The sequence below is a fragment of the Pseudonaja textilis genome, chromosome 2 (assembly GCF_049901715.1).
Source record: "Pseudonaja textilis isolate UNSWEBS1 chromosome 2, rPseTex1.2, whole genome shotgun sequence".
In the NCBI taxonomy this organism is placed as follows: domain Eukaryota; kingdom Metazoa; phylum Chordata; class Lepidosauria; order Squamata; family Elapidae; genus Pseudonaja; species Pseudonaja textilis.
The window spans coordinates 98,477,374-98,501,001 of record NC_141991.1 but is presented as its reverse complement, the minus strand read 5'-3'; the positions used below and the strand labels follow the sequence as shown (position 1 = coordinate 98,501,001).

The 23,628-nt window shown below is 40.3% G+C and overlaps 1 protein-coding gene across 1 annotated transcript; it reads right to left on the bottom strand.

Annotated features, from left to right (window-relative positions):
* Positions 1–16,875, bottom strand: PCP2 (Purkinje cell protein 2). The gene is made up of 7 exons (XM_087923172.1): positions 16,858–16,875; positions 15,247–15,437; positions 13,800–14,023; positions 13,274–13,476; positions 2,254–2,377; positions 1,365–1,522; positions 1–138 (listed from the first exon to the last, which is right to left on the bottom strand). Exons 1-7 carry the CDS (start codon positions 16,873–16,875, stop codon positions 133–135), a joined length of 924 nt encoding a protein of 307 aa, XP_087779298.1. The 3' UTR covers positions 1–132.
* Positions 16,876–23,628: the final 6,753 nt, after the last annotated feature.

Below are 23,628 nucleotides of genomic sequence, written 5' to 3'. Positions count from 1 at the left end.
CCAGGGCATGTACAGTAAATGTGCAAGGTTGATACAGCAGTGAAGGGATGATCTTGAGTGAGAGGCATAGCGCGTGCTTAGTGGCATCACATTGGTATCTCTGCTGCTTTCCCAAGCAGGGCTGGGAGGATCTCATTTCTGCAAGAAGAAAATAGGCAGAGGTTGATAATGCAGCAAAAGGCAGGATAATTTTCCTCTGTATAGAGTGGCTAGGCAGAAGCAGACACAAGCCTAGGCATAGACAGAATCAACTCGGAAGAGAATTTTGAGAGGTTATGACTGGGTGCCGTGAATCCTCTCATATTTAAATACGTATTTCTCACTAGAGACTGTTTTGCAGCAAGCACGTTGTAACCTTATGACAAGTTCACTGGAGTTGTGTCGTCCCCCTCCCCCCCAGGACATTTTCCAACATAGTTTGGTCTTTGCTCAAGGCACAATTGCCTGTCCTATCCCTTTCTGGATGCGTGACTGACTGATATCAGAGTGTTAAGGCACACTTGGAAGAGAAAACAAGCCACTTGATAATGTGAGGAAAAAAAAAAGAAACAGTAGTTTGGTCAAACATAGGTGCTAATGAGATGATAACTATATCTGGCCAGTCCTTGAAGGCAGGGTTGCCAAGAAAGGCTTTTGAAAATAGCTTTTCTATTCCACGGGACAGGCAGGAAGCACTTGTGAGTCTTAATGTATAGATGGTGCCAGGAGGAAAGATTCAGATTGATTGGGCACTGGAGGACTTTTTAGATCAAGCCAAACCTGTACAAAAAAAGAGACTGCATTTGAACTAAAATGCAACCAGATTCCTGATGCGTAACATCACAAAGGTAGATGATTCTGGGGGGGGAAAACCCAGACAGCAGGCTGTCCAAAAATTTCAATGAGATATGTTGTTGTGATCAAAACCCTGCTCCTTTTCACACGTGTACAAAATGCACTTGTGCAAACATGATAGCTCCATAGACGGGATTGCTGTTTCTTATGCTATTATTTGTCTTGAAAAATATATTAAGTTTCTATCATGTTTCCTACATGATAGTGGAATGGGGGCAAAGAATGTCTCTGTTTGTTTTAGGTGTGTGCTGCTTTTTGTTACCAAGGTTTCAGATTTTATATATTTTCCATTGCATGATCCATCCTGAGAATTTTAGAGAGTTAGGGAACTCATTAAAAAAAGGCGAAAGAGATACAGCTGTATTTATATTTACTTTGCCTGTTTCCAGACTTAGTAAGACAAGGCTTCTGAGAACAGGGTGTGTGGTTTAGCCCGTTTGATTGATTTACCAACCCGGCTTCTTCACTGTTTAGGCAGGTTTTTAATGACCACCCTGCTCCTGCTCACATCCATTTCTAAAGAGACTCACCTTGGTGGTCCCGGAGCCTGCTGGGCTGCTGGTGTTACTGTTCTGAAAACCAGGAAGGTAGTTGAAGCTGACCCTTTGATCGTCCATTCGTCGGCTCTGTGTATGAGCCAGCATTTTCATGAAGTTGTCCATCTCAGGGGGTGGGCTAGGGCTATCCTCTGCAGGCCCCCCAAAATAGAAACAGCTATCAATGGAGGGCATAATGAAGGACAGCAAGAGTACATTATTTTTCATTGCTTTAGATGTCACTACTCTGGGGTATGTCAAACATGGCCGTTTGTTAATTTAGCACTTTTGCTTCTTAGCATTTGATGGATGTGAGACAGTTCCTAGCTAACTTTGGCTGATTTCAAAACTGGGTTGAATGAAGACTACCAGGAAAGTAATCATGTGTCAGAAGAAGACAATGGTAAACAACTTCTGGCTCTGAGGGAGGTGGGTGATTCAAAAATGTGAAAAATAATAAATAAATAAAAAGAAAAGCAAGCAAACAAAACACCCCACATGGATATATCCCTACAGTCACCAACAGCCAATGAGTATTTATCAAATGAAATCCCCAAGCAATATTGGAAATGGCTTCTCTTAACAAATAGGCCCAGTAGTTAGGGGATTTCAGTTGCACTCTAGAAAAAGTAAATGAGCTATCAGTATGTTAATCTGTAGTGGAAGAAGACTTTCTCATAATATTTTACATGAATTTTGCGAGAAAACTTTCCCATATACCAAGACATCTGTTTTGTAAATACTGAAACTAGATCCAACAGAAGATGATCTCTCTTTAGCAGTAGTCAGGATCCAAAGTTTTGCTTGGTTTTGGGAAAATGCATTCACTGCCCTAGTAACTCCTGGATTTACTAAATTTTCTTATTTAGCGTAGAGAACTCACTGTTTTCGGGATCTGAGCCACTCTTGCCATGTACAATTTGAATGTTACAGCGTTGTTCATCCATACGTCCTCCCTGCACGTGAGTCAGCAGATTGAAGAAGCCTTCTTGTTCTGGAGAGCCTGACTGAAACAGAAGAACAATAAGAACAATAATCAGTTGGTTCCAACTTGGCCTGTCTTAATTTCACAAGAATCTTTCCAGTGGTCAGTTTTTGTCACCCACCTCAGGAGCAAAGCCACATAGCTTTCCAATATTGCTCACTTGAAGGATTGAGCTAGGAATATACAACAATCATACATTTACTAACTTGTTGACCTTTCGATATGATATTGAACTACAAAGGCCAATAATATAAAATGTGGTCCTCTCTATATAGTTATGTGGTTCTCTCCTCTATGTATTTCTTCTTTTGCCTTTAAAAACTTAATGAATCAGGAATGAACATGAGTTCTAAAGCACTATTTGTGCCATCTAGAATAGATGTGCAAATGGAAAGATCGCTAGTGTTTATTCAGAAGGAATCTGGCAGCATCTTTATTGTCTTATCAACTTTCACTAAGAGATATGAGTTTTTGTGAGCTTTGACCTTTGCATATATGCACAGTAATGCATTTGGGTATCCAAAACACATGCTATAGACCAGGGGTCTCCAACCTTGGCAACTTCAAGAAGAGTTTCAAGAAGAGATTGGACTGCCATTTGTCAGAAATGGTGTAGGGTCTCCCACTTGGGTGGAGGTTGGACTAGATGACCTACAAGGTCCCTTCCAACTCTGATTATCTGTTATATCTGTTAACTTTAAGCCTGGCGGACTTCTACTCCCAGAATTCCCCAGCCAGCAAAGGGAATTCTGGGACTTGAAGTCCGCCAGGCTTAAAGTTATCAAGATCAGAGACTCCTGATATAGACCACTGGCCTTGTAAATGTGACTAGATTACAACTCAATAACCTGATCAGCAGGGCTAGTGGTGAGGAGAACTTGTGGTACAGCTCACAGCAGTATCTAGATGGCTAAAAGCTCTCTACTGCTGGCAGAATCCTTGCAATGCCTTTGCAAATGGGGCAAGTTTCATTGTTCCTATGATATAAATCAAGGTTGCTTGTCTGCAAAAGGTGATAGCGGCTCACTCTTCTATTTTATTGATTCTGTTCTGTATGATAATAATATATGAAGTACTGTAAATCTTTGACTGAATAAGCCTCCTTTCAGCAGACTCTGGGTGCAATGAACAAACTTTCCATCAAAATACTTTCCTGAATAACAATCAGGTCAGATGCATCCAAAGTAGTTGGAATTTATATTAGTTTTTGTTAACATCATTTGTGTAAATAATGCAGATGGTATAGGTCATTGCAAGTGACATATTTTGCATCATGTCCTTAATAGCTTCATTACTGAAATTATGCAGATTGCACAGATGACATACTTTCTGATTCTATTGACATTTGGAAGTAAAACAGAAGCCCTCCCCCCACACGGTCCTTATATGGAGGTTTTACCCAAAAGTAGATTATAGATGATGACTCATCTGTTAATCATATCCCTTTGCAAAATGTAGCATCAGAAAAAGGACAGCTCTTTACAAAACACAGCATCGGGAGTGTATAGGAAAGCCAAGAGTTCACTTTTAAAACCTTAGGTTCAAAAAAAAAAAGCAAAGGGTGTTTTCATTTGCTCATTAATTGAGCTTTTGTTCAATGTCTGGAAGCAAACCCTGAAGCAAAATAACTGGGATCAACTTAATGCTATTATCATCCCCTGGACAATAACTATAGCAGATGGAGCGTGATCTCTTAGGGAGGAAGGGGTCTTTATATAAGGCAGAGCCATCATTCATTGAGCTGCCAGTGAGAGGAGGACAAGCTTAGAATGAATGATCTTCTGCAAAATGGCAAAAGGTCTTACTTGACTGTCCTTTTGACTTAGAACAGCTGGAGAGCAAATGGAAAGACACGTGGTAGGAGATTTGTCAGAACCAGAGTAATAAACAGGTTTGAAAATACTGGAGCAAAGGAAGTAGATACACTGCCTTTAGAATAGCAATAGCACTTAGCCTTATATACCCCTTTACAGTGCTTCACAACCCTCTCTAAGCCATTTACGGAGTCAGCATATTGCCCCCAACAATCTGGGTCCTCATTTTACCCACCTTGGAAGGCTGAGTCGACCTTGAGCCTGGTGGGATTTTAACTGCCAAATTGCAGGCAGCTGGCAATCAGCAGCAGTCTAACCACTGTGCCACCATGGATCAGAATAGAAATATAGAATGCTTTCTTTTAGTATCAGTAATGTTTCTATAATATTTGTTTTCAAAATAGCATATAATTGATCTTTGCTTTTCTAATAAATAATAGGCTTGAGGTGGTTTGTTTAGCCTCTGTATTGTAAACCCAGAAGAAAGATTAATTTGTAATCCAGATTATGTGAATTTAATAACTGTATTTAGGTAAGAAGAAATACTAATTCTTAATTTGGAAAGTTTGAATGATGGTGTACCTGCTTACCTCCTCCTTGTAAGACTGCAACTATGAATTAGTTCCAAATACTATTAAATGCCAATCAATACTGTTCATTGTTTGAAGTTTTGTTTTCAGCTTATTCCCATCATATAGTGTCCAACTGAAGGTTCCTACTTGTTTTTGCAAACCATGCTGATTTTTGAAAAACAATGGTTAATTTTCCTTTACCATAAGCTGTTTCTTATTCTCCTCATATCTTACCCAAACATATGAGAAAGGCTGTGTATCAGCGCTGGCAGAATTCCAAATGCACAATCAAATCTGCCTTATTGGGAAAGATCCATGAGATGTTAGAATCAAAGCAAACCTACCTATGAATTCTTGTGAATTTTAGCCGTTCAAAATAACACAAGACACCTCCCCATAAAAATAAGCATGGCTTTCTTCCCAAACACTCTATGTTAGGATCTGGATCTGACTTGCAGGGGATGGGGTAGGGGCAAATCTACATGTTTGGACATATCAAAATTTAATTTTTGAACAAGTGAATTCAAGCACGGGTGAGATAGTAACCGCTTAATGGCTTCAACAAATTATGTTCCTCTAAGTCAGGGGTGGGCAAACTTTTTGGCTCGGGGGCCACATTGACTTTTAAAATTTGACAGACAGGCCGGGTCAGCACAAGATTTTTTTGGGAATTGCCCCCCCTTCCCCCCCCTTCTTCTCCTCCTTCCCCTCCCCTGAGAGGCCTCCTGAGTCAGGAGTTGCTATCGCCGGCGCAGCTCCGTGCGGCTCCAGTCCCGCGTTGCCTTGGGAAGGGAAAGGCAAAAAGGAAGAGCCGCGGTGGCGCTTTGCAATGGCAGCAGCGGCACTGGAGGCTTAGGCTCAGTGGCTCCTGGTTTTGCCTTTCCCTTCCCAAGGCAACGCGGGACTGGAGCCGCGCGGAGCTGCGCCCGCAGTAGCAACTCCTGACAGCCCCAGCCGGACACCTGAGCGGAGCCCGGGCGGAGGGAAAGCAGTGGGCGTTCCCTGGGTGGCGACCTCGGCCCCGCCACCAGGGAAGCGGCTGCCCAGCTCCGTGTTGTGTGTGCAATTTTATGGCGCGCGGCGCGGGGTCTCTTTTGGCCAGCCCCAATTTTTTTTCAGAGGGGAATTTTTTTTTTCAGAGGTGGGCCATATTAAAATGACCAACGGGCTGGATGTGGCCCACGGGCCGTAGTTTGCCCACCCCTGCTCTAAGTGTTTAGAAACAAAGTAGCTGCTGCATTTATGTTTAGGGTTTTTTTTCTGCAACTAATAAGGCCATACTGATAGTCCTTGACTTACAACTAGCACTGGGACCCAAATTTATATTGCGAAGCAAGGGGTTGTTGAGTGAGTTGCACCCAATTTTATGACCTTCTTTGGAATGGTTGTTAAATGAATCCTTGCACTTAAGTGAATCACATGGTTGTTAAATGAACCTGATTTCCCTTGTTGATTTCTTGTTGGAAGCTGGATAGGAAGACCACAATGGCAATCACTTAACCCTGTTATGTTGTGACTGTTGTACACCTAGATGCTAAGCGCCCAAAGTTTGATCATATGATCTTAGGGATGTCGCAATGGTTAAACGTGTGAGGACAGGTTGTAAGTAATTTTTTCAAGTCTATTGTAACTTCAACCAGTCCCTAAAAAAAAAAATGGTTGGATGTTGAGGACACATCATGCATGTGGATTCAAATGATGGAAGTGAATAAATGAATAAAAATCCTTTTTGCCTATCCTGATCAGGCACATCAAGGCATATCTTCATGTCAGTCAAATGGTCTGGCCTTTCTCTTTGTTTTGGGGGCACCATTCTCATTTGAAGTATGAACTTTGGGATGTCTTGTGAATAAGCCCTTCATTTGAATGAGGGAGAAGTAGGAAGGGCCACCAACGTGATTCCTTCTTGTTTCTGCATCTATTTTTCATGCTTATAGAATTTCAGGACCATTCCCTGTCATAATAAACAATGTCTGGCCTTCCCTGAATTTCTTGTCATAAACAACCAATGCCAGAGGTATACTTGGAAAGGCTGATGTGATTTATAAGTAACCTGTCGAGATGAAGAAATTAATTATAGATAAAAGAAATTAAAATGGATTCTACTGGTTTTGAGTAATTTAATAACACCAGCATTTATTTTTCCCTTTGACTAGCCCCTACAGAAAAGAGATTTAAAACAGGTCCTAACCTTTTTTTGTCTAGGGATCATGGAGTGTATTAGCCAAACCTAAGTGAGCTGCATAGTTCATAGTCACTTACCATTTATCTTAATAGCCCATCCATGTTTCATCTGCCAAAGGCTTTCTCTGAGAACTTAACTTAAGAACTTAAGCTTTTATAGGAAGTTGGATTGCATATTTATAGATTGATGGGGTTTGATTTTTGTAGTTTTTAAATTTTCCATTTAATCATGAAAAATTACTGAGGCTGAGATCAGAGGTCACTTACCTCTCTCAAGTGATAACCTTTTTTTTATTATAAGGGATAATTTAGGGATTCATAGAACTCCTGTCTGATCTGAATGATAAAACCACAAGCTTCCTGTAACTAAAACAGCTGCTGAAAGTATGGATTAAAATAATACACAGTAACTATGAATTAAAAATGTGTTACAAAAAGTACAACTTAATTCAGATAAATACGTATTATCATTTACACTGGAGTGATTTCCAGATAGTTTTCTATAGACATTTTGAAACTGAATAGTGAGTTCTAATCCAGCCTTAAGTACAAAGCCAGCTGAGTGACCTTGGGCCAGTCATTTTCTTTCAACCACAGGAAAAAGGCAATGGCAAACCACTTCTGAAAAAACTTGCCTGAAGAAAGCTGAAGGGACTTGTCCAGGCCGTCTCCAAAAATGGAATAGGACTAAATGAAAGAAAAGTGTGTGTGTGTTTGGGGGGGGAATTGAAACAGAACTTCCAAAGAGACAACAGGAGGGAGAAAATGCCTCATTTTAAAAAAAAGTTTTTAAAAATACTCTGCTGATTCAAACAACAAATGCTTTGAAACTGGGCACATTTGCGTATTTAAAATAGTCCTAATGTTGTTTTTAAAGAAACAAGAAACATGAAACAGCAGGTGTCTACAACTCAAGAGCTGCTAGTTCTAAATACTTCACCTTTTCAGCAATTTCTATTTTTGTTGCTCAGCAAAAAAAGTCCTGACAAGAAGTACGCTGTCAGCCTCACAAGCAGACCAGAGAGGACGCATGACAAGATGAACCAATTCTAAAATTCTAAAGGCAACATTAACGGGATTTTGCAAGTCTGAAAATACAAATCTCCTGTTATCTCTTTTTATCACCTGATAAGTTTAGAGTTGACCCTTTTTAAGTTTCTTTCTCTGTCCATTATTCTGCTATGGGCTCCTCCTCACATTTTATCTGATTGTTCCCTAGACAATCTCCCCTCTTCTCTCAAGTTTCTGTATTTCTCATGCACCTCTGTATGGTTTGCCAATTGCACAGTGGCAGATAGGAAAGCACTCCAGAGGGTTAACGTCATTGCCCAGAAGATCATTGGTTGCCCTCTCCCCTCTCTGGAAGAGCTTTATAGCTTCCGCTGCCTTAAGAAAGTTCAAAACATTCTCAAAGATCCATCTTATCCTGGGAACCCTTTTTTTGAACTATTACCATCTGGCAGACAGTATAGAATATTAAAAACAATCACAAATAGGCTGAAAAACAGCTTCTATCCCAGGGCAATAGCTCTTTTGAATTCTACTGTATAGTGCAGTGTTGGTGCGGTGTTGGGGTTTTTTGGTTCAATGTGTGGAGTGTGAAGGATGTGTGTTTGCGTTTATTTTCCTGGTCATGATGTGCACTGAAGATGGTGTTTGATTTTGTTGTACAAGGTGCAATGACAATAAAGTAAACTAAACTAAACTAAGTTCATTCCCATATACCATTATACACACCCAGAACTATTAGCTCTAACTTTATTGTACGTTGCAAGTCTGAAAGTACATCACTACCCCTTTTGCCTTTACCATCCAAGAAAGGGCCCTGCTGAGGTGTTTGCCACACTACCATTCCTTCTGTGTATTCAGTTATTTCTTATCAGACCTTCTAGTTTGTGGCTCTTCCTCTTGTCTTCCAAGTCATTCCTACATACCATTACATTTCCTAAAATTAAGTTATATGCCTTACATTGGCATAAAAAAATACAAAGTGCTTGGCAGGGGCTTCTGAGCTACAAGTGTGTTTTGGAAAAAAAAGTATAACTGCTCTATTTCACATATAGTTAGTCCTATCCCAGGAAGTATAAACACTAGTCCACAATATTGAGGTAGAAGGCAGAACTCTAAAAATTGCCGAAAGAAAGTGAATGAATGAACGAATAGATGAGGGATATATACAAGCCATTCTATTTCTGATTTCTAGCCAAGGGGAAATTCTAAAGTACTGAGTAAGTGTGCTCCTACAAGCATAAGGAAATGACTGCCCAAGGTGAAAAGTTACAAAATAAATGAAGAGAAACAAGCAAAAGCAAAAGAGAACAATTCTAGGGATTTGTGGGGCAAATAGCTAAAGTACATTTTCCCTTTTTTATCATTTTATTTATTTATTTATATTTTTGTCATGTTTATGTAGTGAATATTGAAGGTGGTTGCTCTTTGACAGCTTTATACAACAAAATTTCATTTTAATATGTGCTGATTAGTGTACATTTAAAGTGAAAATAAAGCTATTCTATTCTATTCTATTCTATTCTATTCTATTCTATTCTATTCTATTCTATTCTATTCTATTCTGATGTCAATAAGGAAGGTGGTAGAATATATTTCCTGCCTTTGGGGTATCTTGTAGTCATCTGTAGGCATAATGAACCTGATCACCTCAGCACTGCTTGAAATACTTAGCAAAGGAAGTTTCATATACACCTTTTGCTTTTTTTTAAATAAACAGCAAAAGGGTGATTACAACATTGATTTTGGAAAGTTTTAAATGGGGTTGGATGGATTGGAAATAAGATTTTGAAAGTAATTATAAGAATCCTTTCTGTTAGTTCTTTAAAATCCTATTAAAATGTATGAAGATTTTGAGCTTAACTGTAAGAAATCTTCCTGTGGGAAAAATTTGTAGATGAGAGAAAAACATGATTACATAGATGTTGAAGGCTGGACAGGAGCAGCAAGAAGAAAGAATGAAAGATTATAATTAAAGAAGAGACTCACTAATACAGTTAGAGAAAAATAATTCAATTTTGCAAGTATTTGAGATGATTTCAGAACAGTGCACCCAGAAACTGCTCTTTACATGGTCTGCTACCATAAATATGGGCTTAAAAGAAGGGACGGAAGAGGATACAACTTAGAATCACGTTTTAGATTTGAATTTAAAAACGACAAATTACAAGAATGATATGGAAAAAGGTGCTACACTGGATTTACAAAGAAAATTGGCTGGTATCTTAATAACTAAAAGAACATATAAATAATAAACTAGAAGAGTGACTTGGATAACTTTCTTACCCTGGATTTACAAAATAATTGTGTTACATTGTTGTAGGAGTTCTGAAGGGGGACGACTGAAAAGTAATCAGCTTTTGGAACATGTGGTTGAGGGAAAAGATACATACATACATACATACATACATACATACATACATACATATATGAAACAAGAAAATAAGTCCAGTTGCCATGCCTCAGTTTCCAGACAACTGTACCCAGATGACTGAGAATCTTCATCAACATATTGCCACACATTTTGGGGAGGAAACCCTGAGGTTGGTGCAGGAGGAGTTGGTACATTGCAATGACTCCCTGCCTAATTAACCTGCTTTGACTGGGTAAGCTGCTTGGATGAACAGCAAATTGACTTCTTTATTTTAAAATGTCTTAAACCAAGAAGAAAATAAGTCCATGCCTCAAATTCCAGTCAACTCTACCTGGATGACCGAGAATTTTCATCAATTTCTTGTCAAAAAGGATATCTGTCTGTTTTTAAATGTATTTTCTTTATTTTTCCCTTTTTTCCTTTTCTCTACACTTTTTATTTTTTTATTTTTTACTTTTTCTTAATTTGCATTAATTTTCTATCTTTATATTTTTAAACTTTAATAAAAAAATATTATAGGAAGCGTTTATGTACAGATCAATATATAGATAGGTTTTGATCACTTTATTCTTTTCTCTTTTCACAATGTTGATACTTTGTTCATAATAAAAAAGAATCTGCCATCTGCTCTTAAGAAACAGCTCAGTTAAGGTTACTGTATTCTTTGCTGAGCAAAAATCTGAGCCTGTTTCTAGGTAGATATTACTAAGAAGATATTAAATATATAATTGATTTGTTCAGTGCTCTGAAGGATCACAGGCAATCAGTGTATATGATTCAGAGTCATATATTGTGGAATGGCATGCTGTACTTCAAGAAGTGGAGTTAATTGTGTCACAGAAGGTTGGTCGTTTGGGTGAGCAAACGGTAAAGTGATTTGCATATATGTCCACCAGATTTTCCTCCCTAGCATTGTTTAAGTCACCTAAATCAACACTTACCCAGCATTATAATTGGGAAAGACACCTTAGAGCCAGGGGTGCGATTCAGTGCGGTGAGCATGTGCTTTGCATGCGTGTGTGCCAAATGCATGCTTTGCGCACGTGTTCCGTGTTTAAAAAAGCTAATACTTATCTTCAATTGCAGCTGAAGAAAACAGCTGAGGTGTGGCCATTCAAAGTTACAATTGCACTGAAAAAAGTGACTTATGACCATTTTTCACACTTACGACTGTTGCAGCATCCCCACAGTCATGAGAGGTCAGGCGAGGAGATGCGTGCCTCGATGTGAGTGATATTGAGTTGGCCATGCCCAACCAATCACATGACCACCAAGCCACGCCCACCACCTAAGCCATGCCCACTACCTAAGCCATGCCCACAGAACAGGTTGTTAAAAATTTGAATCCCACCCCTGATTAGAAGCTGGATGTATATTTATTGCAGAAAAAAGTATTGTTCCTCAGGAACTGAAGAGGGCAAAAGGAGTGAAGCAACCAAGCTTTGGGCAGTTAAAGTTTCCTCTGTTCCTTCCCTGTCAGGATTTGACCTCAATTAAATGATGAAAATATAGGAAACTGGAAAAGTCCAGATCATTAATGTAGATTTCTCTATGACCAAGGACACACATGGAGGGGTGTGCTCATGGCTCTGTCCTAGGCCCCGGGGTCTTTCAACATTTTCATCAATGACTTGGATGACGGTGTTGAGAGACCTCTTATGAAATTTGCAGATACCACAATGTTGGAAGGGGTAGTCAATGCCTTAGAAGAAAGAGAGAAGAGTCAAAAAGATCTAGAGAGGCATGAACAATGAACTGAAATGAACAGAATGGAATTGAACGAGGACAAATGTGACATTCTGTAACTGAGGAGGAAAAGTGCAAAACACAAGTCTGTATGACATGGGAAAGAGCTGATTTATGGGTGGGTTAGAGAGACATTGCATTGCTTGGAACTGAAAACAAAAATAGTAATCATTTCCCTTTGTGTTCTGTGATCCCTCTTAAAAAATTGCTCTCCTGCAGGGCAGTTAAAAGTTTTTGGAACCAGTGAAAACTTTTGGGCAATCCAGTTGGAAGGATCTGTGAGGGATGTGTGTATATATTCTATAAGCAGCCTTCTGCTGGGAAAGCAACATTTGGATTCCTGCACTGAAAAGGCCAAAAATGGCTCCTTCCAGTTTTGTGAGTTTGTGTATGAATGTATGATGGTCTTATTTTGGGGTGGAAGCTGTGAAAATTTCCCTGGGGAAAAATATGACGCATTTAGAAATCGTTATTCTAAATTAAAATAGGCACTTTCCAAATTTACCTGAAAAGAAATATGACCCAGTTAGAGATATTTAAGTTAAAATGGAGATACTATGCATTTTCCAACTGTGAGCAGCATAGAAAACAGATAATTTGGGTTGTCTGTTTTCATCTCCAAATGCTGCCTGTTGATGGTAACCTTGAGTGTTTTCTTCCTTGAAATTTAAATCAAGGATGTGATTGGATAGCAGACTCTCCAGGAAGAGACATAACACACCCTCATTAACTGCAGAAATCACATTCTGGTATTTTTCATTTATGCTTCCTTCACAATTACTTCCTCAATTTGTTTTCACGCCCTTTTAATTTAAAATGCTGTGACTGAAAGGACAGTGTCTGAGAAAAGCCTAGACTAGAGTATATAGGTGCAACCAGCATTCCCAGAAGAAATCTATCTGCATGGATGGGTGACATAAAACAAACTATTGGCTATGGAAGATTAAGAGTGGTGATGTAGTCATTCATATTGAAAGGGGACCCTGAAAACACAGTACTCTATTTGCAGGGAATGCTGCTGAACAGGGTGGCCATCTTTATTTCCCCCAAACAGCCATTTCTGCCCTTATCCGAATCCTGCTCTTTTGCATTCTGCTCATGGCCTTGATATGTGGCGCTTGTTCTCCCTCAAAGCCCAACCCCAGCACTGACCCGTCTCTGGTCCCAGCACAATGTGAGAACTGGACGAACTCAAATCCTTGCCCAAGTGACAACCTTACCCTGCTTGATGGATCGGATGCTGGTGTGGTTGCTGCCTCTGGAACGGTATTTGACACCGAGTCCGATTCCTTTTTGTCCTCCTCTTCAGCTTTGGCTTCTACCGTTGTCATTGTGAGGGACCCTTCTTGAAAATCCTGTTCAAAATGGGCTCCTTCCCTACCAGGGAAGCTCTTTTTGTTCTGGCGTTGATTGTGTGGGATGTCTCAGCACATGGACCTTGTTTCCCCTCTGGCTGCCCTGATCCTGCTTTAGTGATTTATACAGAGTGGCAGCACTAAGCCCCCTCCTTGGCACAAGGCCACACCCTCAGAACAACCCCACTCTCTGCGGAGGGATCAAAATTCATATTTAATAAACACAGGCATCCAATCTGCTCTGTCCATCAGGTCCCGATAATCTGCATAAAGATTATCCTGAATAATTGTAATACCCTTTATTAGGGACTATGGATCTATGGGCAGGAGGATGCATACCTCTGTGCATAGTTGCGTCATATGACGAAGGAGTACTCTTGATTTGCAATACTTGCAAATCTTATTTTGTCTTGGTCCTGTCCTGATCCTAAGAGAATCTGAAGGCATTCCTTGGTTGGAGATCCAATACATTTGATTCCCAAGTGAGAAAATTCCATTGCTCTGGTTTTGGGTGTTGCTTGTTTGGCTAGCAACTGTGAGATCTGACCTTCAAGATGACTCACAATCTTTGGCTGTACCGCCTGGTACCAAGCCTTATGATTCCATAATAAAGAGCTATGTTTGAAAAGCAAAGATAAAATTGCCAACTTCCCTAAAGTGTAAAAAGTCATTGCCAACTTCTGTTTTGATAATATTTGGCCTGGTATGTTAACAAATCTTTGGCACAATCATAGCAGGAAGAGAGTAATTGGCCTGGATTATTGGCCTGGGTAGAATTGAACAGGCTCCCGTTCTCACTTGGTAATTGCTTATCAGTAATCTGAACATGAGCAGGTTACTTCCTTCTTCTCAAGCTCACCCACCTTCTCTCTTTCTTCTACACAGCTCTATTATATATTAAATTAAATTAAATTAAATTAAATTAAATTAAATTAAATATTTGCTGGAAATACAGTAGGCCAGCAACACTGATGTTGCTCTGTCAGAATTAAAGCCTGAGCATCTTCTGAAACACAACCAGCCTTATCCTTAACAGCAAGATCAGCTGGTACTTCCTGCCTTTCCTTACTAGTGGTGCGTGGCATGGATATGGGGATAAATAAATCTAGAGATTTGTAGAACCAGCCCTGTACTTTGTCATGTATTTGCAGACCAAAAACCAGCCTCGGGGGTGGGGAGGGAACAGCAAAGCAGGTGAACTACTTGCCCATTGGGTAAAGTAACTAAATGTTGATTTTAAATTTGTCTTAATTGTGTGACAATTAGTATTAGTAATAGGGTAGTGAGAAGGGAAGCAGCAACTGTTTTCCATGACCTTTAAGGTATTTGTGACTATGAGAATTAGGGAAGATCTATAGCACCCCTTCCCCCCAAAAAGTGTCCTCTAGATTTGTTCTAGTCCAGGCTGAAGTGGTCTATGGTGGGAAAACAAAGGCAAGAACAGAGGAATAGAACAGAGGAGGCTGAAGCTTTCTGCTGCTGTGTTGTGAAGAAGTACTGGTGAGTATCAACAATGGACCTTGCTTAGTTGGTTTGCTCTGGAGGTCAGCGAGTGGCAGTTAATCTTGAGGGCAGGGAGATGCAAGAAGATTAATACAGCTTTGCAAGCTCAGGAATGGGACCCGTTACTGTCTCTAAATTAAAGTGGTGACATATTGCAACACAGGCAATATGCCCAGCCAATGCTGGCAGCAGAGCCCAGGACAGGTTTCCATAACTGGGATGAGGAACTGGAGGTGGTGGTGTTAACCCTAGTGGCAAACCTGTTTAGGGAGACTGAGCAGGATTTAAGGCAAATTTAGATGATGGAAAGCCCAGAAGCATCTGAAGAGGTGTACCATTCACTTACAGAGAACAGTCCCTTGGGGGTCCTGGTGCTGGCATAGCGGATACTGCTGTCATAGTCTCCAAGAAAGGAAGTGGGAAGAGCCTGGTAAGGGTGGCCAGGCATTGAGAGGGCCCTGAATGAACACAGGAACAACTTCTGTGGACGCTTTGCATTTCCAAAGCTGGTTTTCTTCTTCATCACCTAGGGAAAGGAGAGCCAATGTGGAGTGGTGGTTAGAGCACTGCAGCCAGAGTGAGAAAGCTCAAACAGCATTCTTCAGAATGTTTTAAAAAGGTCTTCTGCAGTCACGACAACATAAGCCTAAGGTTGAAAATCAGGCTTGTCAGATGCTATATCTTTTCTATCCTGCTCTACAGAGTGGAGAGTTGGTCTCTGACAGAAAGCCACTTGAGGAGACTAGAAGCATTTGAAATGAGGATTTACAGACAGCTGTTACTTATAAGTTGGGTTGACAAAATCAGAAATGAGGAGGTGGATAAGCTGCCTGGGAAAGCCATCAAAACCATAAAAAGGGAAAAGCTAGAATATTTTGGATATGTGATGCGACCCCCAGAAAAATACAGCATACTTCACTTAATCCTCCAAAGAAAGATTGAAGGCAAACGGGGTCCAGGCAGAAGAAGAACATCATGGCTTCAAAATCTAAGGGACTGGTTTGGACAAAACTCAACAGCACTTTGATAAAAATAGGATTGCCAACATCCGATGATGTATATGGCATAAGAAGCCAGAGTGAGGAAGACTCAGGCTCAGGTCCTGGAACTTGCATGGGATAATTTTGAACCACTCCCTATATTTAACCAAATCTGCCTTGTAGGCCTGTTGGAGGCAAAATTGGAGGTTGTGTTCTAGCAGAGAAATGCAAAGGGCAAAGAAAGAAAGAAGAAAAAGATGGAAGGAGGGAGGAAGAGGAGTCAAAATGCCCACTGTGAAAATAGAATTGGAGATGGTTACCTCTCCCCTTGACAACCTATTGACCTCTACCTCCTTCTCCATTTAGAAAGACCTCTTCTTCTTCCAAATTGTCATGAGATGCCATTTTATTTTTCTGCCATTGTGACTACTTGTGATAAGGAATGGGCCTTGAAATATAGCTCTTGCTTTCTGCTGTTGCCACAATTGGTAGCCAAATCTCGGAATATAATCCAAGTGGAGTGACTCTTGAGTCACTTCTTCTGTGAAAAGCTTTCTACCAGATCAGATATGGCCTCACTTGATGGCAGATGATCTGGCACTGAAGTAACGGCCTCAAAAGAACATGGTTGAGTTAGGACGGACCAGAATCAAGAGCACTGCTCTGGTCTCCCAAGCTTCTTTCTAAAGCCCATCTCCTTGTCCTGGATATTGTTCCAGCCCAATGCACCTGACAAGTCTGGGTCATCCCTGGGAAACTGCAACATGTAAATCTGAGACCAATAGGTTTCTTACGTGGCATCTGCAATGTTTGTGCTCGACCCTTTCCTCCCTTTCAGTATCTGCCACCAATGGCGGATCCGTCATTGTGCCAACCATAAAGACCCATCAAATTTAGCCCTCCTCCTTAAGCCAAGCACAGAAGCTCCCATTGCAGCCCCTCAGTCAACATGATCTGCTCCCTTACCTGAGATGGTCCTGACATCCACTTCCTTCAGAGGAGCCTTCTTCCGAAACTCACTCTTTCTGCTCTCTTGTATGTGCTCTAACTCCTTTCATTTACACAAGCAAAAAAACCAACCAAACAAAAAAAAAACAAACAAACAGGGCCCTTGGAGTTTTGTGGGCCTTGGAGCCTTGTTAGCACAAGCTAGACTTGCCCTTTTCCAACGCAAGTTTCTATGACTCCTGAATTCCTTGGGGAGAGGCGGTAAGAAAGAGAGACAATTGCAATTAGATTATTCTATGAAAAGCAGCACCTGTTTTTAGAGTAAGCACTCAGTCACCTTTGCTTCTTTTTCTTCTTTTGGGGAGGGGGCATCAGAAGTAAGCCATCAGAAGGATTTAAAATGTCTCAATTGTTACCCGCTGCAACAAAGAAAAACTTAGTAGAAAAAGACTGGCTTTGCCTTGATGGGAGCAAAGTGTGAGTGCGTTGCAACACTGGGGGTACACTTGGTTTGGCATTAGAGGCAGAGGTGTATTCAGCAGTTCTGTCTGGTTGTGGAGAACCAGTAGAGGAAATTTTGAGTAGTTCAGAGAACCAGCAAATACCACCTCTGACTGGTCCCGCTCCCATCTATTCTCTGCCTCCTGAGTCCCAGCTGATCGGCTGGGTCTTCTTTTGTTGCCCTACACAGGGGAATGGAGCTGGAAAGCAGGTTAGTGGGGTGGGGAGGGAAGGGGATTTTGCATTAACCTTCCTCCAGGAGTGGAAAGGGAATGGAGATTTTACAGTATTCTTCCCCTGCCACACCCACCAAGCCACACCACGCCCACCAAGCCACTCTCACAGAACTGGTAGTAAAAGTGTTTTGAATCACACCACTTTTAGAGGAGTTAATCTGAGGAAGTTGTGAAAAAGTGTGAGAAGAGAGAATGGAAAACCAAAACCAGAACCAGGTTAACACATGCTCAGATTTTTTTAAAAAATGTATCTGCTACTATAAGCATACATTCAACAGCGTCCTAGTGCTCATGATCTGCTTGCTTGTAATATTTCTTATATTTTGTACAGGTTTGCATGATTGTGTCCATAACCACATTACAGAATGACAGAACAGAGGGAGGCATCTTCACAGAGAACTCAACATGGGAATCAGATGGGCGGACAGATGCCTGTTTGTGTCATCCTTGTTGGCTTCCTTGGGACAGGAACGGTGGCCCTGTGCTCTCAATAGTCTTCTTGTTGGCATGTGATGTTCCCAAGACGTTGTCCTTCTTTCTCTTGGCACCAAGCAGGACTTGGGCCTTTCACTCGTTTCTTACTGATAATGAAAACCTTGACTAAACGGGCAGGCACAACTCCAGAGCTGCTTCCCTGCAGAAGGTTCCTTCACCCAGGAGCAATGCCCAGGCCTACAGAAGACTGCTTCAGAAGAGCAAAGCAAATGGATAGTTGCCCTTAAAGGTGATTCTGAAGAAAATGAGGGCTACTTCTTCTATTTTTGCATGCTTTAATTATAGGGGCTTTAGGGAAACTGCCACACTTGTAGGTGTTCCATTTGGTGGATCAGTTTTATGGTAGTCCCTTTTGTAAGTTCCAAGTTAAAGTGGAAATTTTGAGTGCCAGAGAATGTCTCACAAACAATTTGTGCGTATGTTAAAAGGAGGTTTCTGAACAAACAGTGCTTCATGCTACCAATATACTGTGCAGAATTTCACCTTTTCCTATTGAATGGATTTTCTGTGAGATTTTAGTACTTCCACAGAGACATTCCTCTGTGTTCCAAGTACAGCAGAGTAGCCTAAAAGCTCTGGGGCTGAATGCTCCAATTCAGACAATTCTCAGCAATTTAACTCACATCTTCCACAAAGTATGTACAACTTTGCAATGATGTGCAATGCCCCAGGTTAGTTCCATTAAAAAATGGTTTCGGCAGCTGGCTATTTTACTACAGTACAACTCCAACATTTTGATTCATTTAACAATTTAATAAAATAAGTATTAGCAGGATTGTTCTTCTGAGAGAAGCAAGAGGACTAAATAGTTGAAGTGGCCCCAAATGATGAGATCCATTAAATGTCCTTCAGATATTTGGCTTGAACCAAATGGTGTCCAGTCACGATTGTCACCTCAGATACCCGAGGGAATAGGTATGCAATGCTAGTTGCTGGGCTTGTGATTGGGAGGTTTCTCAAGGGAATTGGTTGGTCACAACAGAGAGCAGGAGGCTGAACTACACAGCTCTCTGGTCTGATGTTATCGAGTTGCTCTTATGATTAAAAATATCCATTATTAGTGAGCAATGTTAAGATAGCTTTATCCAAAGTATTTCCAGTAAGTGCCTAGAGGTTTAATGACTGTTCTTATCTCAAATGAATGTGTGCGTAGTGCCTAATTACATATGAAATGTTTATAGATTTTGTTCAAGACACGAGTGGGAGCAAAACAGTAGTGGGATCCTACCTTAGTTGCTACTGGTTCAGTGGGTGATCGTGGGCGTGTGCAAGCACCTAACAAGCCAGTCAGCTGAGAGGATGAAGAAATGAAAGGCTAGGAGCAACCCTTCCACCCACCCATGCACTTTTTGTTTTTTTATCCTCTCAGTGGAACTGGTAGTGATTTTTACTACCTGTTTGGTGAAACCAGACATACGAACCAGTAACATACCACCACTGGAGCAGACATCCTCCTTGTTCCCCCAATCTACTTCATTCCTTTTATTCTGTGTAGATGCAGAAATCAGGTGTACAACTTAGAAACAAGACCAACCTACGGAAATCCCATTTGCCAGTAAATGGTACTAACCAGCTATATTCTTGGCTGCAGCTTCTCATCGAGTTTGCTGCAATGTAATATAACATCTCAGTATGTTGTGCTCAAGCTTTGGGAAATTCAGCTTCTATTATTTATTCCCATGATGGCTGGGGCTTATGGGAACAGAAGTCCAAAACTAGCAGAAGCCAATAGATTGGGGAAGCATGTCATTGATGAAACTGACTCAGTTGTCTGAGCTTTAGGTCTGTCCTGCAGATAAAAACTCTTTTGCATTTACCATTTCTGTAGGTACATATTTATTAAAAGAGAAATAAGTATTAGATTATTATATTATTTTTGTGTTTGGCCTTCAGGAACTCTGTGCCCTGAATGCAAAGGAAGGGATATCTCATTAATTCAGACACATAGGCCCAGGGTAGTACACTGAGTAAAATCTAGGAAGGAGGTTAAAAACTAATTTCCTCCCATTTAACACAGACTCAGCATGCAGTTCTTTTAAAGTAGCTCTTAGTTCCCTTTTGGCAATAATAGAAACAACTCTAAAACATTCACAACTGAAGACTATAAAGTACTTTGATCCTATTTGTCAAAAAGCACTCTGTTGTAAGTGCTGCGTTCAACTGACATTTTCTGGCCCCTTCTCTCGTTTCAGCCACTGCTACAATATTAATTTAAAAGGGGGTGATCAAGTAAGGCTTAGATCACCTGCTATAGCCTACTTAAAAGTATTTAAAGAAGGGGCACGCTGGAAGAGTTCCCCCTCCCCCCATTACGCTACTTCCTACATAAAAAAAGATAGAAGCGTATTACTCATTGGATCTCAACTTTTCTCCGGCACCAGTTACCAGGCTTAGAATAGATCGGTTCAAGTGGGGTTGCTGGAGCTCGTCCAGTAATTAGGAAATGAGGTTTAAAAGCTCAATTCATCCCATAAACAGATGGAATATGGATTGCTTAGTAAATTTACAATGGCACTAGGAGCTAATTGCGTAACTTAAAAAGGTCTTCTGGCTACTCTGTGCTTGCATCTGTGGGAGGTTTTCAAGAAACATAGCAAGGGCTTCAGGGCCTCACTACTACAAGACAGTGAAATTCACCTGTGCTTTTCCACCAGTTTTTCATTTGGAAGAGAATTTATTTCAGAGATGTTTTCAAAAGAGAAGAAAATTTCAGAAGAGGATTTGAGGGAAGTATTTTGTTACTTATTTAGGGACAAAGTGGGGGAGAATATTGTGTCAATGTTTCTTGGTGCTAGAATCTTCCCTCTAGCTGTCTGGTATCCCTTGGTTAACTATATAGGCTTCCTCATACTGGATTTTTCCACAGCAATACTAAAATTACTAGCAAAGGGAGTTCAGCTCTTGAAAGGTTGTTCGACCCTTTCTTTTCTTTGCAAAAGGTCAGAGAAACTGCCTACTACATTTGGAACCGCGTGCTCAGCTCTACTGTATAAGTTGTTCCCTCCAGTAGAGGATGAAATGATGGGAGGAAATGGAACCAAATTAAAATGGAAAGGCATTGCTCCAAAAATATACTGCAAAATTGTGTGTGATTCATCTTTGAAGCTCTTTTTCAATAAGTGACTCCCATTTCCCGCAGAACAAAGTCTGGCGGGGAATTGGACTACCACCACCATTAGCCCTAACTATCCTACTGATAATCAGGTTATGAAAATGGTTCTCTCTAAGCTGCCCTAGAGCAGTTTATCAAATTGCGTCATATGGAACCTAAATGGGGTTCTGCGAGAGACTAAGAACTAAAAGAAAAGAGGAAAAAAGTTCACTTTAAATGCAACCATTCTTTATAACTAAAACTTCTCCTCTTGCTCAGGGGTTCTTAGAAGGTTCAGTGGCCTGAAAAGTTTGAAAATCTCAGCCATAGACTGCATTCCTCTCTGGTATTGTATATAATTTGTGGCTTATACAGGCAATCATGGAAACATTTACCTTCATCTGCAAAAGATGCTGTAAGTGCGCAAACGGAAATCTATAACATTGCTCAAAGGACTTAAACAGCTCGTTGGGAAACAAATGTTTCCTTTGCTTTGGGCAGTCATTTTCTTTTACCAAGCCAGAAGGGGAAAGTACATATGGCTCTTGCACTAGAAGCTTTTGGCAGTGTAGCTACAGAAGTCATTCTAAAACCATCTTATACCGCAGCTCCTTCCTTGCTGCTTTTCCTAGGCAGAAAGGCATCTAGATGGGGGCTATCAAAGAAGCATTTAGCACCAATTTGTCCCTGTCTGTCGGTTTGTCACACACATTCCCCCTCTTCCGACCCACTATCCAGCTCAAGACAGCTGCTTTACAGTAATTATCCAAATGGATAGTAATAGCAATTAATTCCCAAGCAGGAGTCAGGACTTAAAGCTTTACACAGGGCAGATTGTGCGGGGGTGTCCAAAAAAGATCTGCAAGAGGACATCCTATGAAAACGACTTATAGGATACTGAGATCTCAACCCCTTTCATCATATGGGAGTTTGCCAGGTGGGAGTACATAAAAGCTGCATTATGTACTTCCAAATCTAAAAAAATGAAGCCTAGCCACAACACATAGGGAAAATGCAACTATGGGAATGAGAAATTGATTCACACACTAAATCAGACAATAGCTTCTAGTAGTCAATGCATCAGCCATATTGTAGCCCATCTCTGATCATTAATGTTGCCGCATAATGATGGATGCGTTTCAAACATCCATCATTCATGCATATACAGTATGTGTTAAAGATGACCATCCTTCATTTTCAGATGCAAACATTTATCACAATGTTATATTGGTGTAAAAGTATTGAAGCAGAATAATGTGCCATCATTTTAAAATACATTTGTGCAGTTATGCACTATGTTCCTCGCACTTTAGGTAGCACTGTCCATTCATGCAATAGTTGGCCATGCTCCATACATAGATATGAATCCATTCTAAAAACTTCTGCTTGTACTTAACTTGTATTTTACCTGCATTACTCAGAGATGCAACAGAGTATAAATAAGGGTTAGCTAGAACCCCCACCCTGTTGTAGATGTAACTCAGAAGCTGGAACATTAACTGACAAAAATTATTCTTTCCTTGTTATGATTATGCTTTGGGCTTGACGAATCAATAGGATTCTTAATATGGGTCTAGCACTAAATCAAAAGATGTACCTATTTTCTTCTCACGGCACAGCTGTGAGTTGAGGTACCCTATGTTCTTGACTATTATCCTACTTAGAAACAAAGTAAAATAGACAGGAAGACATGGGAGCTGGCTAAAGGAATCAATACACTTTAGAAAGAGAAATCTACAATTAATTTGCAGTGGTGGATTGTTGGTATATGCTTGTAACCTTATGAACTTTTTTCAAGAAAAGGGAAAGGAAAAAACTTTTGAGCAATACAAATTTTTTGCAATTACATATTTCTCCTCCTCTTCCTCTTTTTATTATTAATGTACTTGTCAATTATGAGGTTGTATTGATCCTTTAATATTGTTATATGTACCTGTACTTTTGCTGATTAATTTAGCATTAAAATATTAATTGAAAAGGACCTCTCTACTTGCAATTATCACAGGATGTAAAGCTACTCCATGTTTAGCACTAAATCAAACGACGTATCTATTTTCTTCTCATGGCACAGCAAATTTTTCTTTTTTCTATTTTTATTTTGACTCTGTAACAGCCAATAGCTACATTCTGTCTGGGCAGTTCAGTGAATGCAGCTTAAATTTGTACAGCATCAGATAATGCAGATAACATACCCCCTCTAAACATTAAGAAACAAATACACAAGAAAGCCTGAATAAATCTGTGCCATAGAAAGAGTTAAACAGTTCAAATGTAGATTAAAAAAAAAAGACAAAGCCTTGTTTATTTTCACAGGCAAATTATTCTGGCTCCAAGGTGATCATTTATGCCAGATAAGTCTCTCTAGAATGAGCGTCATCATGGTCTCTGTCTCATCTTTTGGGAGGGTGTCGGAGTTGGACCATCTGAAAATATCTCTAATAACTTTTAATTACAGAAATGCATAAA

What these genes read in the sequence shown, in the direction of transcription:
- PCP2 (XM_087923172.1), bottom strand. An exon ending in CTGTTCTCTGTAAGTGAATG is followed by an intron (nt 14,024 to 15,246) that starts GTACACCTCTTC and finishes TTTCAAACATAG; the next exon opens with CTCTTTATTATGGAATCATA. An exon ending in AGACAAAATAAGATTTGCAA is followed by an intron (nt 13,477 to 13,799) that starts GTATTGCAAATC and finishes CCATGTGCTGAG; the next exon opens with ACATCCCACACAATCAACGC.